Source organism: Emys orbicularis, chromosome 21 (genome assembly GCF_028017835.1).
Source record: "Emys orbicularis isolate rEmyOrb1 chromosome 21, rEmyOrb1.hap1, whole genome shotgun sequence".
NCBI lineage: Eukaryota > Metazoa > Chordata > Testudines > Emydidae > Emys > Emys orbicularis.
This window is the reverse complement of record NC_088703.1, coordinates 4764072-4777635: the sequence shown is the minus strand read 5'-3', so window position 1 is coordinate 4777635 and position 13564 is coordinate 4764072. Positions and strand designations below refer to the sequence as shown.

General features: G+C 52.7%; 1 protein-coding gene across 1 annotated transcript; it reads right to left on the bottom strand.

Moving 5' to 3' along the window:
• Window positions 1-733: 733 nt before the first annotated feature.
• LOC135892905 (phospholipase A2 inhibitor and Ly6/PLAUR domain-containing protein-like) lies at window positions 734-7344 on the bottom strand. The gene is made up of 5 exons (XM_065420667.1): window positions 7296-7344; window positions 6444-6560; window positions 2691-2843; window positions 2089-2229; window positions 734-1086 (listed from the first exon to the last, which is right to left on the bottom strand). Exons 1-5 carry the CDS (start codon window positions 7342-7344, stop codon window positions 734-736), a joined length of 813 nt encoding a protein of 270 aa, XP_065276739.1.
• Between the last annotated feature and the right edge of the window lie 6220 nt (window positions 7345-13564).

Sequence of the window (13564 nt, the reverse complement as noted above, 5' to 3'; positions counted from 1 at the left end):
TTCCTGGCATGGGAACATTTCCCAGGGCAGAAATCCTCCTTCCCCCTTATTCTATTTGCTTTCCCTCCTTGTCTGTCTAATTATGTGCCCTCCCATCTGCTTCTGTTGCTTAGAGTGGACTAAGTGGGAAAATCAAGGGCTTTTTCTTACCACAGAGAAAAGCTCCATGTGCCCAACACATGAGCTAATAGACTGCCACCTTAGGTCCCCCTTCAGGAAGCTATTTTAAGTGTGATGCCTAAGTATAAATATGAGTAACTGCAATGCAAGTGCTAGGGTGGGGCCTGGGAGGCCAGGGTTTTGTTCCCAGCTCTGCCACAAAAATTCTTTTCCGGATTTTGAACAATAATTTCCAAATTAGACTGTAAATTTACAGCTACCTACTGTAGGGTGCACCAGCAGTAGAAGTGGCAGGACTTGGCTTTGATGAATAGAGGATCTTTCATTAAGGCTGCTGGACACAGGCACTCCCTGAGTGTGCTGTCTAATTTCATCACTAGGGGTCTCCATAAATCTAATCAGCTTTTTGACAAATTTTTCGTGTCAAAATAATTCATCCAGTTCCAGAGTTTTCTGATCTCCAGTTTGTTGTATTCTGTGCAACAAAGTAAAGGGGAAACAAATCTGTCCAGAAAGGGAGAGCCTCTGGAATGGAAAGGCAGCAGCTGAGAAGGGCAAATGCAAGCTGAATAGGTGTTATTCAGTGCAGTGTCGCCGGTGCATAGTGTGGGGATCAGGAGAGGAGCTTCACCAGGAATAACCCTGTGAGGACTGGGAGGAGGAGAAGCCCAGATGGTCCTGGAGTTGTGCCAGCCGCAAAAGGGGCTGGTCCCTTAGCTGTGCCACTTGCACTGGGGGCTGGTCCCTTAATCGGACTGGTTACACTAGGGGCTGGCTGCTTAGCTGTGCCACTTGCACCCGGGGCTGGTCCCTTAGTCGGTTCAGACTTGCCAGGGGCTGGGCTGCATGTGGCTGTGGTTATCTTCATGTTGTCTCCGAAGGGCCCTGAATCTCCTTTTAAAAGGTTGCAGGCGGATTCAGTGGCGCAACCCTTCATGGTGGTCTGTATAGGATATGAACCTGCCCCTGGAAAAAGAAGCAGCTGGTCAGTGTCAAGGGACTTTTGTCTCCTTCTGTCGCCATTACCCATAAATCCACACCTCCTGCCCATCTTAAACACTACAGCCTCAGCTTCCTCCTCTGCTCTGTTCCCTGCACTTCCATCTAGGCCTCCCCTTTGCTCAATTCCCCAGAGCTGCATGTAAGTCCTCCATGGCCTTCACTTCTTCGTCTGCTCTGCTTCCCCCTTCTCATCTAGGCCCCAACAACCTCCCCCTCCACGGCTCTGATGCAGGCTCACTATGTGTCCTTGGACAAATCACTGGGACTCCAGATCTAAAACCCACTGATGACACCCATTCACCTCAGTGGGCTTTATATTAGTCCCACTCTTCATTGAGCAACGAAACAATTGATGGTTGGTGGCAGGGAGTGGGATCTCTAAGAAAAGAGGCCTTGTGTTAATGAAGGGACCAGGCTGGGACTCATAATATCTGGAGTCAATTCTTGGCTCTGCCACAGATTCCCTGGTTGGCCTTGGGCACATCACGTAGGTGCAGATTTTTCAAAGGAGTGAAACATAGGCGGCAGTTGAATTTTAATGGGATCTGGGTCCCTTACTCCCCAAACTCCTTTGACGATCCCAGCCTTAATCTCTCCGGGCCTCAGTTTCCTCATCCATACAATGGAGATAATAATCCTTCCTTTGATTATTTAGATGGTAAAATCTGTGGAATGGTGAATGGCTGTGTCTGTGCAGTGCCTGGCACAACGGGGGACCCTCCCAATCTCAGTCAGGGTCTGTGCAGCGCCTAGCATAACAGGGCCCCCAATAGAAGAGATCTAGTACAAGGGGAAACAGACACAGAGGCTAGCCTGAGGTCACACAATAGGCCAGTTGCTGTCCGATATTAGAACCCAGGTGTCTGGAGTCCAAACCCAATCCCTTATCTACTTGACCATAGGTGTTGTCTGAGAGGAAATAATAAGAAAGCAAATAGCATACCAGAATAAATAAATTCAAGTTACCCATTGTTATGCTTCCGGTTACTGCGATGCAACTGGTCTCCGATCCAGTGCAATCTAAGGTCGCTTCACTGCATGGAAAGCTAAACACAGAAGAGCAGGCAGGGCAACGCCGACCATTTAGGATTGTGTTTGCTGGGGGCACTGTGAAGAAGCAGAGCAAATGCAGTCAACTTGGGGGACATTCCAGAATAGGCTTCAGGACAGAGAGAGCAGGTTAGGGTTGAACAGCTCAGCCCTACATCCCCCATACAGGAGCTCAGGAGACACTGGACGTAGCAAGGTTAGTGGCATGAGTTTGCAGCACAGACCAATTGAACCATGCCCCATGTGGAATCAGCTGCAGTTTGTGGCAGTCTAGAGCCACATTCACTTAATTCCACCTCTTCCCCCAGGGACCCAGTGCTATTCAGTGGAGCACCCCCTGCATTCTCAGGGCTCAGTATAACTCACTGCAGCACCCCCTGTGGGGCAGGAGACTGTTCTCAGGGGCTCATTGCAGAAAAGAGGGGTGAAGGTGGGCAGAGGGGGAGGAGGGGGAATGAAGAGGAAGAATTGGTGTGGGAGTGTTAGCAGGGTGGGGAGATAGAGAGAGGGATACGTACTTGTAACGGAGGCTGTACTGCAAGCATCCCCCACACAACAGGTGGTGCTCTTCCTTATTGCCATTCCCTCCCCAAACCTCGTAACAACAGGGCTGGCTCTGCACTCACTGGACGCCATGCAGGACTTGGTTACCAGCTGTAGATCGATTCCCACTGTACAGAAGGAGAAGACCGATGTTTACTCACCAACTCTGCCACCCTATCCCCATGCTCCTCAAAAAGACGGCTGTGTCTTTATCTTTTCTCTACCCATGCGGGAACTGAAGCATGGAGACTTGCCTGAGGTCACAGAGTCAGTAATAGAACCCTGGAGGCCTGAGTCCTAGTCCACACCCTGCTCCAACTCAGAGCTGGCCTTTGGGAAAATGGCGCCCTGGGCGAACTTGTATTTTGGCACCTCTGGCCCCCATGGGCACGGTGCCCCCCATTTCCCCTGGCCACCATGGGCTCCCCATCACCTCTGGCCCCCATGGGCATGGTGTCCCCCCATTGCTCCTCGCCACCATGGGCTCCCCATCACCTCTGGCCCCAAGGCTTCCCACTCCACCAGGGCCTTGCTGCCTTTCCCTCCCCGCCCCACCCCCAGTGTTTAATTTATATTGAAAGAGGAGCTCAGCCCCAGCAAACCTCGGCACAGATTAAGAACTGGCTGGAGAGTGGCGGCTGCTAGCTGGGTGCCTAGCTCTGAAGGCAGTGCCGCCACCAGCAGCAGCGGAGAAGTAAGGGTGCCATTGTATATGGTGTCTTGCCACCCTTACTTTGTGCTGCACTGTACCCCCTTCGCCCCAACCCCTGCACCCCCTCCTGTGCCCCTAAACCCTGCACTGTGTCCCCTTTGCCCTGAACCCATGCACCCCCCTCCTGCGTGCCTAGCCCTTGCACTCTCCTCCTGTGACCACATGGGGAAACTGACCTGGATGGAGGCAGCAGCTGACACTGCTGCTCGCTCCCACCCTTGAACGCTGCTCCTCCACGCACCCCTAGCGAGTCATGGGGGGAAGCGATGAGCAATGTCAGGGCTCCCTGCTCCCAGGTCACTTCCCCCCCCGACCTGCATTAAGGGGAGGGCAGGAGAGCTGCAGCTCCTGACACTTGCCTCAAAGCACAGCCCAGGTGGGGAAAGTGACCTGGATGCATGGAGCGCCTAGCGTTGCTCCATGCTCCCCCCATAGGCACCGACTCTGTGGGTGCACCGGTGCTGGAGCACCCATGGGGAAAAAATGGTGGGTACTGAACACCCACCGGCAGCCCCCCATCAACTCCCCCCTCCTCCCCAGAGCCTCGCACCCATCGGCTACCCTGTGGATCAGTGTCTCCCTCTCTTTCCCTGTGCCTCCTTCCCGCCATGATCAGCTGTTTTACGGCGTGCAGGAGGCTGGGAGGGAGGGGAAGGAGTGAGGACACGGCGCTTGGGGGAGGGCGGAACTGGGCAGGAAGATGCGGAGTGGGGGCGGGAAGAGGTGGGGCAGGGGTGGGGACTTGGGGGAAGGGATGGAGTTGGGGCAGGACCTGGGGGAGAGCTGGCAGTCTAGCATCCCCCACACTTTGGAAAGTCGGAACCTAGGTTCCCCTCTTCACAGCCTCCTAGGGGGGGCACAGAGGAACATTGGGGCAGGGGACGTGCAGTATATGTGTGTCACTCCTTGCACCCCCCCATTCCTCTGCTGGGAGAAAGCAGGGAGAAATCTGGGCACTTCCCTCCACATGTCATACGAACGGCCGTACTGGGTCAGACCAAAGGTCTATCTAGCCCAGTATCCTGTCTTCCGACAGTGGCCAATACCAGGTGCCCCAGAAGGAATGAACAGAACAGGTGATCATCAAGTGATCCATCCCATCGCCCATTCCCAGCCTCTGGCAAACAGAGGCTAGGGACACCATCCCTGCCCATCCTGGCTAATAGCCATCGATGGACCTATCCTCCATTATTTTATCTAGTTCTTTTTTGAACCCTGTTATAGTCTTGGCCTTCACAACATCCTATGGCAAGGTGTTCCACAGGTTGACTGTGCGTTGTGTGAAAAAATACTTTGTTTGTTTTAAACCTGCTGCCTATTAATTTCATTTGGTGGCCCCTAGTTCTTGTGTTATGAGAAGGAGTAAATAACACTTCCTTTTTTACTTTCTCCGCACCAGTCATGATTTTATAGACCTCTATCATATCCCCCCTTAGTTGTCTCTTTTCCAAATTGAAAAGTCCCAGTCTTACTAATCTCTCCTCATATGGCAGCCGTTCCATACCCCTACCCATTGTTGTTGCCCTTTTCTGAACCTTTTCCAAGTCCAATATATCTTTTTTGAGTTAGGGCGACCACATCTGCATGCCGTATTCAAAATGTGGGCGTACAATGGATTTATATAGAGGCAATATGATATTTTCTGTCTTATTATCTATCCCTTTCTTAATGATTCCCAACATTCTGTTCACTTTTTTTGACTGCCGCTGCACATTGAGTGGATGTTTTCAGAGAACTAGCCACAATGACTCCAAGATCTTTCTCGAGTGGTAACAGCTAATTTAGACCCCATCATTTTATATGTATAGTTGAGATTGTTTTCCAATGTGCATTACTTTGCATTTATCAACATTGAATTTCATTAGCCATTTTGTTGCCCAGTCACCCAGTTTTGAGAGATCCTTTTGTAGCTCTTCGCAGTCTGCCTGGGACTTAGCTATCTTGAATAGTTTTGTATCATCTGCAAATTTTGCCACCTCACTGTTTACCCCTTTTTCCAGATCATTTATGAATATATTAAATAGGACTGGGCCCAGTACAGACCCCTGGGGGACATCACTATTTACCTCTCTTCATTCTGAAAACTGACCATTTATTCCTACACTTTGTTTCATATTGTTTAACCAGTTACCAATCCATGAGAGAACCTTCCCTCTTATCCCATGCCAGCTTACTTTGCGTAAGAGCTTTTGGTGAGGGACCTTGTCAAAGGCTTTCTGAAAATCTAAATACGCTATATCCACTGGATCCCCCTTGTCCACATGCTTGTTGACCCCCTCAAAGAATTCCAGTAGATTGGTGAGGCATGATTTCCCTTTACAAAAACCATGTGGACTATTCCCCAACAAATTATGTTCATCTATGTGTCTGACAATTTTGTTCTTTACTATAGTTCCAACCTGTCTGCTCAGTACTGAAGTCAGGTTTACCGGCCTGTAACTGCCGGGGTCTCCTCTGGGGCCCTTTTTAAAAATTGGCGTCACATTAGCTATCCTCCAGGCATTTGGTACAGAAGCTGATTTAAATGCCGACAGTTAGATGTGAAATTGCAGCACTACTGAGTTCCTTCAGAACTCCTGAGTGAATCCCATCTGGTCCTGGTGACTTATTACTGTTTAGTTTATCAGTTTGTTCCAAAACCACCTCCTTATGACATTTCAATCTGGGACAGTTCCTCAGCTTCATCACCTAAAAAGAGTGGCTCAGGTTTGAGAATCTCCCTCATCCTCGAGGGTCACCTGTGTGAGTTTGTGGCCCTCCCCTACCAGCCAGCAATGCCCACCTCTCACTGCTGCATAGCACCCTGGGCGGTTGTTCAGGTGGCCCACCCCTAAACCTGTCGCTGCTCCAACCCACTGGCCCCATTCTCCAAGCTGGGAATAGAACCCAGGAAGCCTGATTCCCAGCCTACCTCCTGCTCCAACCCCCTAGACCCCTTTCTTCACCCAGAACTTGGAGTAGAACCCAGTGTGCTCTGGTCCCTGGACCATGGTGGTGTGAGATCTGGCTCATCTACCTATTTGGGTTTCAAGCAGAAGGATGCCACAAGAATCTTCTCCAGAGCTGCAGGTCTTCATGCTGCCCCTGCAATTCCTGCCAAAGTCATAGCAAACCTCACACTGCAGACAGGCACCTAGAAAAGGAGAGAGAAAATTATTCATGTAGATTTGTCCCTTTCTTGCCCCCTCACTGTCCCCTGGGTTCTTAGGGAAAGCATCTGGTGCAACCTGCTTTCCAGTGCTGAGGTTTCTCTATTTCACCACACACACACACACACACACACACACACACACACACACACACACACACAGACAGACACACACACGCACGCACGCTCTGACCCTGGCTTCATATTCCCCCTATTTAAAATTTCCTGCAGGAAAATCAGCATTTCCCAACAGGGGGTTTTCAAAAGTGGATTTTTCCCACAACATTTTTTGTGGGGGATAAAACACCAATTTTCCAGCCATTTCTAAAAAGGAACCAATCAGAACATGTATTTGAGGACTTCAAGTATCAATATTTCCATAATATTTCAACGTGTTGTCATGCCAACTCGTGACTTCACAAGGAATCTGTTATTTTCCCTTTGACATGTCCAGTTGGCCCATTTTTCTGATACTGGCTTTTTGGTAACAGAGTTTTCGTGGGTGAATACGTGTTGCGTCTGACGAAGTGGGTATTCACTCACAAAAGCTTATGCTCCAATACATCTGTTAGTCTTAAAGGTGCCACAGGACTCTCTGTTGCTTTTTACAGATACTTGGCTTTTTGGTGACATTTATAAACAAATTTATGTAAAGGACCAAGTTGGACTCTTTGTACAACCTAGAATGCAAGTCCCTGCAGAGAAATAGCCCTGACTCACCCAGACCTAGGAGAGCAAAGAGGATGCAGAGAAAAAGGGGAGTCTTCATTGTGATAGGACGAACGTGAATTAGAGTTGGGGTCTCCAATGCAGCAAATTCTCCGTCCAGGGATTTATGCAAGCAGGGGCTGAAGGGAAGTCAGAAGAGGAATTCCACCTGCAAAATGCAATAAATTGGATGGTGTGATGTAAGTGTCATTAAGGGCCCTATGAAATTCATGGTCCATTTTGGTCAGTTTCACAGTCATAGGATTTTTAAAATGGTAAATTTCATTATTTCATCTATTTAAATCTGAAATTTCATGGTGTTGTAATTGTAGGAATCCTGACCGAAAAAGGAGTTGTGGGGTGGTCAAGGTTTTTTTTTGGGGGGGAGGGTGTAGTACTGCTTATTTCTGCACTGCTGCTGGCAGTAGCACTGTCTTCAGTGCTGGGCAGCTGGAGAGCAGTGGCTGCTGGCTGGGAGCCAAGTTCTGAAGGCAGAGCCATCGCTAGCAGCAGCGCAGAAGTAAGGATAGCATGGTATGGTATTGCCACCCTTACTTCTGCACTACTGCTGGTGGGGTGCTGCCTTCAGAACTGGGCAACCCCCCTCCAACTTCCTTTTGGATCAGGACCCCCAATTTGGGCAACGCTGGTCTCCCCCATGAAATCTATATAATATAGGGTTAGGGTAACTATTAGCATTTCCTGTGGCGAGAGCACAGGTTAAGGACGGATTGTGTAAAGAACCTCAAGGTTTTTTTCATCTGCCACCTTTACCTTTCTTGCCTTTTAATTTCATAGGGTGCCTGTTTGAGAAGAGAGAGTGAATGCTAATTCTCAGCTCTTGCCGCCTTGCCTTGATCTCAGGGCCATATACCTGGGCTATGCACCGGGCATGGGTAAGGGGGTATGGGTGTGCTGGGGCAATATTATCTATAATTATTACACTCCCCGTCTTCCCAGTGGCGTAGCCAGGTTTTAAGAGCAGGGGGAGCAAACATAAAAAAAGGCGCTCCTCCTCTGGCCACGCCCCCCTTGGCTCCTCCTCTGGCCACGCCCCCCTTGGCTCCTCCTCTGGCTGCTCCGCACCCCCCCCCCCTTTGGCTGGCTCCTCCAGACCCATCTATTGCCAGGGCCCTGCAGGCACCCAGGAGCCCCCTGCACGCACCCTGACACCCCCTCGTGCCCCGGGCCGGGCTGAGCCGTGGTGGGGTCCGTGTTCCTTTAAGAGCGGGGCTGGGCTGAGCCGAGCCGGCGGGGGGGTGGCTCCACTCCCTGCTGCAGGCTGATGCCGGAGCCTGGGCTGAGAGGCCCGCTGGTCTCCTGCGCCAGCTCCGGGCAGGGCTTTGCTGTGGCTCCCCCCCGGGCCGGGCCACCCCCTGCACCTGCACAGTAGGGGTGGGTTGCATGAGGTCAGGACCTGGTGCCATCCGCCTGGGGGGCACTGGGCGGGGCACCGGGGGAGATGGGGTGTTGCGGGGGGCACCAGGCAGGGCCAGGGATGGGGCACTGGGCCCCGGGCCAAGCACCCAGCGTGTGCTCGGTCACTCACCTTCCCGTCTGGGCCGAAGGGGAGGGACTCTCAGTCTCTTCCCTGACTGGGGAGGGCGCGGGGTCCCGCTGGGTCTCCGCGGCCTCGAGGAGGTGGCGGCGGCTCCGTGGAGCTGGTAGTCCGGCCGGTGGGGCTGCTGAATGCCCGCTCCTCCATCTCCGCCTCGCCCGAAGCACAGAGCACGCCAGGCGCGAACCCCATCCCAGGTTAGCCCCCTACTGGGGCCGAGGGCTGAACAGGCCCGGCAGGGCAGTGCGGGGGCTGCTGGAGCCTGGAGGGGGAAGCTGGGGAAAGGGTGGCACGGCCTCAACCCCCTGGGGCTGCCTGCCCCGTGGAGGAGGCAGAGGGGCGCAAGCTGCAGCAGGACCCCAGCCCCCTGGGAGAGGGGATCTGGGGTCAGCCCGGGGAGGCAGGAGCAGCCCCGGGGATGCTGGGCGCATGCAGGGCCAAGCCCCGGGAGAGCCCCAGCCCCGCGGCGGCCAGCGCTGCAGAGGAGGAGCCCGCACCGGGCGAGGGGAGCCCCAGGCAGGGGGAGCCGGGCCACCCGCACCCACCTCTCGCGGCCACTCCATGCTGCTCCCGGTACCAGCCCTGCTGCTGCAGTTGCTAGTACCGCCGCTTTCCGCTTCCTGTGCCCGGCGCCGCGCCACCCCACCGCAGGGACCAGCCCCTGCCCCTCCCTTGCTTGCAGGAGTTCAGCGCGGGCCGGCAGGCCAAGCTTCAGAGCGGAGCGTGGGCTGGGCCCCGCCCGCTGGCGCCATGGTAACCTAAGGCGCCTCTTTTGGAAAATGTGGTGAGGGGAAGTGTCTGCTTCCCCTGCACCCCACTAGCTACGCTACTGCGTCTTCCTGCACCTCTGCATAGCCCTTTGCTGAAGCACAGCCAGAGTTCTGTCTTTTGTGAAACCATTTGCACAGAGTTCAACTTTAGGGCTATATGTAAAACCCTGATAAATAGGTGTTAATAGCTCCCAGTCAACTGCAAAGAGTACCACAGTTTCTTAGGTCAGGTCTACACTACAAACCTATATCAGTATAACTGTGTCACTCATGGGTGTGGGGTGACGTAGTTATACTGACCTAACCCCCTGTGTGGACAGCGCTTTGTCAGTGGGAGAGCTTCTGCGGTTGACATAGCCACTGCCGATAGGCACCGACTCCATGGGTGCTCTGGGGCTGGAGCACCCAGGGAAAAAAATAGTGGGTGCTCAGCACCCACCAGCAGCCACCCACTCATCAGCTGTTCAGCAGGCCCCACCGATCAGCTCCTCCTCCTTCCCCCCAGCACCTCCTGCCCGCCGCTGATCAACTGTTCAGTAGCGGGTGGGAGGTGCTGGGGCGGGGGCAAGAGGCAGAGCGAGGGCAGGGCGCGCTCGGGGAGGGGGCGGACTGGAGGCAGGAAGAGGCGGGGTGGGGTGGGGCCTTGGGGAAGGGATGGAGTGGGGATGGGTGGGAGGCGCTCTCTAAGCCCCCCCCTCCCCCCCCAACATGCTATAAAAACTCCACAGCTCATCTGTGCCACAATAACTGATTTCTATCCTGGGCCCTAGTAAATCTAATGCTGGCCCTGCTTGGCAGCCCCTCTGAAATCTGCTCGCAGCCCCCCTTGAACCCCTGGTTTGAAAACCACTGCTCTAAAGCAGTGGTTTTCAAACTTTTTTTTCTGGCGACCCAGTTGAAGAAAATTGTTGATGCCCGTGACCCAACGGAGCTGGGGATGAGGGGTTTGGGGTGTCGGACGGGCTCAGGGCTGAGGCAGAGTGTTGGGGTGCGGAGGTGATGGGTGGGGCCAGGAATGAGGGGTTAAGGGTGTGGGAGGGGACTCTGGACTGGGGCACGGGGTTGGGGTGCGGGAGGGGGTCAGGGCTCTGGGCTGGGAATGCAGGCTCTGGGGTGGGGCCGGGGATAAATGGTTTGGGATAGAGGAAGGGGCCAGACCTGCTGCTGGCGGCTTCCGGGGTGCAGCGCAGTGTCAGAACAGGTAGAGACTAGCCTGCCTTAGCTGAGCAACACCGCCAACAGGACTTTTAACAGCCTGGTCGGCAGTGCTGACCAGAGCCACCGCGATCCAGTGCCTTACATTCCGTGACCCAGTAGTGGGTTGCGACCCGCAGTTTGAAAACCATTGCTCTAAAGGTCTGTTAGACACACCGTGGTGGACCAGCCATCCTAATGGAGGGCTATCATAGTAAAGTAAAGCTGGAATAGCACTCACCTATAGCCAAAGTAATACCAGTATTGGGAACCAGTCCTCACAGCAGACACATCTCCTGGTCCTGAGTTGATCAGCCAGAGTCGACAAGGCTGTCTTTTATTTATAACTTTCTTCCCCCGCGCTCTGATTGGCTTCACTCTGTAAGGGTGATTGGGAGTGACCTGCTCGGTGGGTTGCACACAATGAAAACTTCCTATACAGCTTCTGAAACAGCTACTGAGTGACCCAAATTTACATCAAAAGCTCCACTCTGGGCTCTCAACTGGCATAGCAACTATTAAGGCAATCTGCATCAGCATGGGGATTTCAGATACTCTGAAAGTTCAAACCTTGTCATTTTAGGGAGGCTGTGTTTTGGGAACCCTTTAACCAAATTACTCCAAATTTGTACCCCAGTGTCTACTCTGGACCCTCAACTTGCATAGCAATTTTCCAGCCAATCCAACTGTGTATGTGCATTTTAGAGCACTGTACAAATTCAAAGGAAGTTGTTTTAGGGAAGCTGTATCTCAGGAACCCACAGTCCAAAATACCCCAAATTTGCTCCACTAAATTGTAGCAAGTGGCATTACTGCAGTGATTCTCAACCTATTTATCATTGGGGTCCACATATGTGACCCACAAAGTGTTAGCTGGGCCATAGGTTGAGAATCTCAGTGCCCTCCACCTAATCCCGCCTCCAAACTCCTATATTCAGCACCCTCCACCCAGAGACCCCTCTACAGAGTGGGGCCAGGAGTGGAGACCTAGGCATGGGGCAGGGAAGAGACCCCGACCCCAAACCCTGCAGGGACCCTGACCCCTGCTGTGTGGGGCTGGGAGGCAGCCAGGACCCTGACCCAGGACCCAGCCAAGATCCCAGACCCTGCCGGGATCCTGGACCCCAAGCTGCTGTGCAGGGTTGTGCAGCAGCCAGGGCCAAGACCCCGCCGGGACCTCAGAGCCCAGAGACCACCGCACGGCAGCCTGGAGACGACCGCGCGGCAGCCCAGAGCCCAGAAACCACCGTGTGGCAGGGCAGCCCAGAGCTCGCGGCCATTAGCACACAGCTGAGCGGGGCTGCAGCTGTGTGCTAATTGGGCTGCATGCAGCCTGTGGGCCGCAGGTTGAGAACTGTTGCTCTACTGTTATACCCATTTTTAGGACAATTGGATAATATATGTAGATTTCTGGACACTTTGAAAAATCTGATTTTAACAAACAGCCTGATGGAACCTTAACTATGGTAGGGCATCCCAAAAGTAATAATATTTAATGAGTGGCAACTCTTGGTTTAAAGCAGAATTTTTTCATGAAAAATTTGAAGCCATTTGCATTCCGTTTTTTTATTTTTATTTTTAATTTCATTTTCACACACACACCAAAAAATATCCTGGAAATGATTGGGTTTAACATTTTTTGTTTTTCATTTCCCCTCCCCCTTTTCAACCCTCTATTTCACTGTGAAATGGGGGGAAATGGAAAGACAACAAAGCAAAGAATAACAAGCAAACATAAAATGCCCAAACAGACAATGACTTTTTTTTTTCTTCCGCTTTTGCCCAGAAAATTGGAGAGTTGGAAACAATTTTTTTCCAACAAAATTTCCCATTTTAAAAAAGTCCATTTTTCATGTAATAATTAACTGATTCTAGTTGAAAGATCCATGGTCAAACAGCTGTCGATCTGTAGAAGAGAATCCTAGAATAAAACAGTGCTGGGGCAACTGACCCTGTCAGGATCATAAGGGAAAGCAAAGCTGACTAACCCCAGGGTTGTGTTCCCAGCTCCGGGCAGGGAGTTGAGTCAAAGGTTGAGAGAAGGGGAGCTTGAGATGCAGGATTCCTGTTTTTTTCCCCCTAAAGTCTGGAAGGGGAGTGGTGTCTTAGTGGTTAGAGCAGGGGGCACTGCAAGTCACGATTCCTAGGTTTTGTTCTCAGTTCTGGTGGCGGGGAGGGATCTATTGAAATAGAGAAGTGGGGCTGGCAGTCAGGACTCGTGGGTTCCATCCCCTTGCTCAGGATTATGCACAGTATAGCCCTAATTAGTTCATTATGTATTCTTAGGATAGTGAGAAGGGGGTCAGGATATATGGGGATAGACAAATTGACAGCCAGGCTCCACTCTAGTAATTTAAAGAGGCCTGTTTTATAGGCTGAAATGTATTTAATCCCACTTGAACAGGGGCGACTCTATGTATTTTGCCGCCCCAAGCACAGCAATCAGGCGGCTTTTGGCGGCATGCCTGCGGGAGGTCCGCTGGTAATGTGGATTCGGCGGCGCACCTGTGGGAGGTCCGCCGGTCCCGCGTCTTCGGCGTACCCGCCGCCGAATTGCCGCTGAAACCGCGGGACCGGCAGACCTCCCGCAGGCATGCCGCCCTCACGGCAACTGGCAGGCCGCCCTCCGTGGCTTGCCGCCCCAGGCACGCACTTGGTGCACTGGTGCCGCCCCTGCACTTGAATACTCCTGATTGGTGCGGGGGCAGGGCTGTGTTAATGGCAATGCAGGTTACACCCCAGGAGAATAAGGCACAGAC

Coding starts and splice junctions, on each gene's coding strand:
- LOC135892905 (XM_065420667.1), bottom strand. CDS start 7,344: ATGAAGACTCCCCTTTTTCTCTGCATCCTCTTTGCTCTCCTAGGTCTG. Junction 2,844..6,443: donor TCTGCTTGAAACCCAAATAG/GTAGATGAGCCA, acceptor CCTTCTGTACAG/TGGGAATCGATCTACAGCTG. Junction 1,087..2,088: donor AACCGGAAGCATAACAATGG/GTAACTTGAATT, acceptor TTCTTTTTCCAG/GGGCAGGTTCATATCCTATA.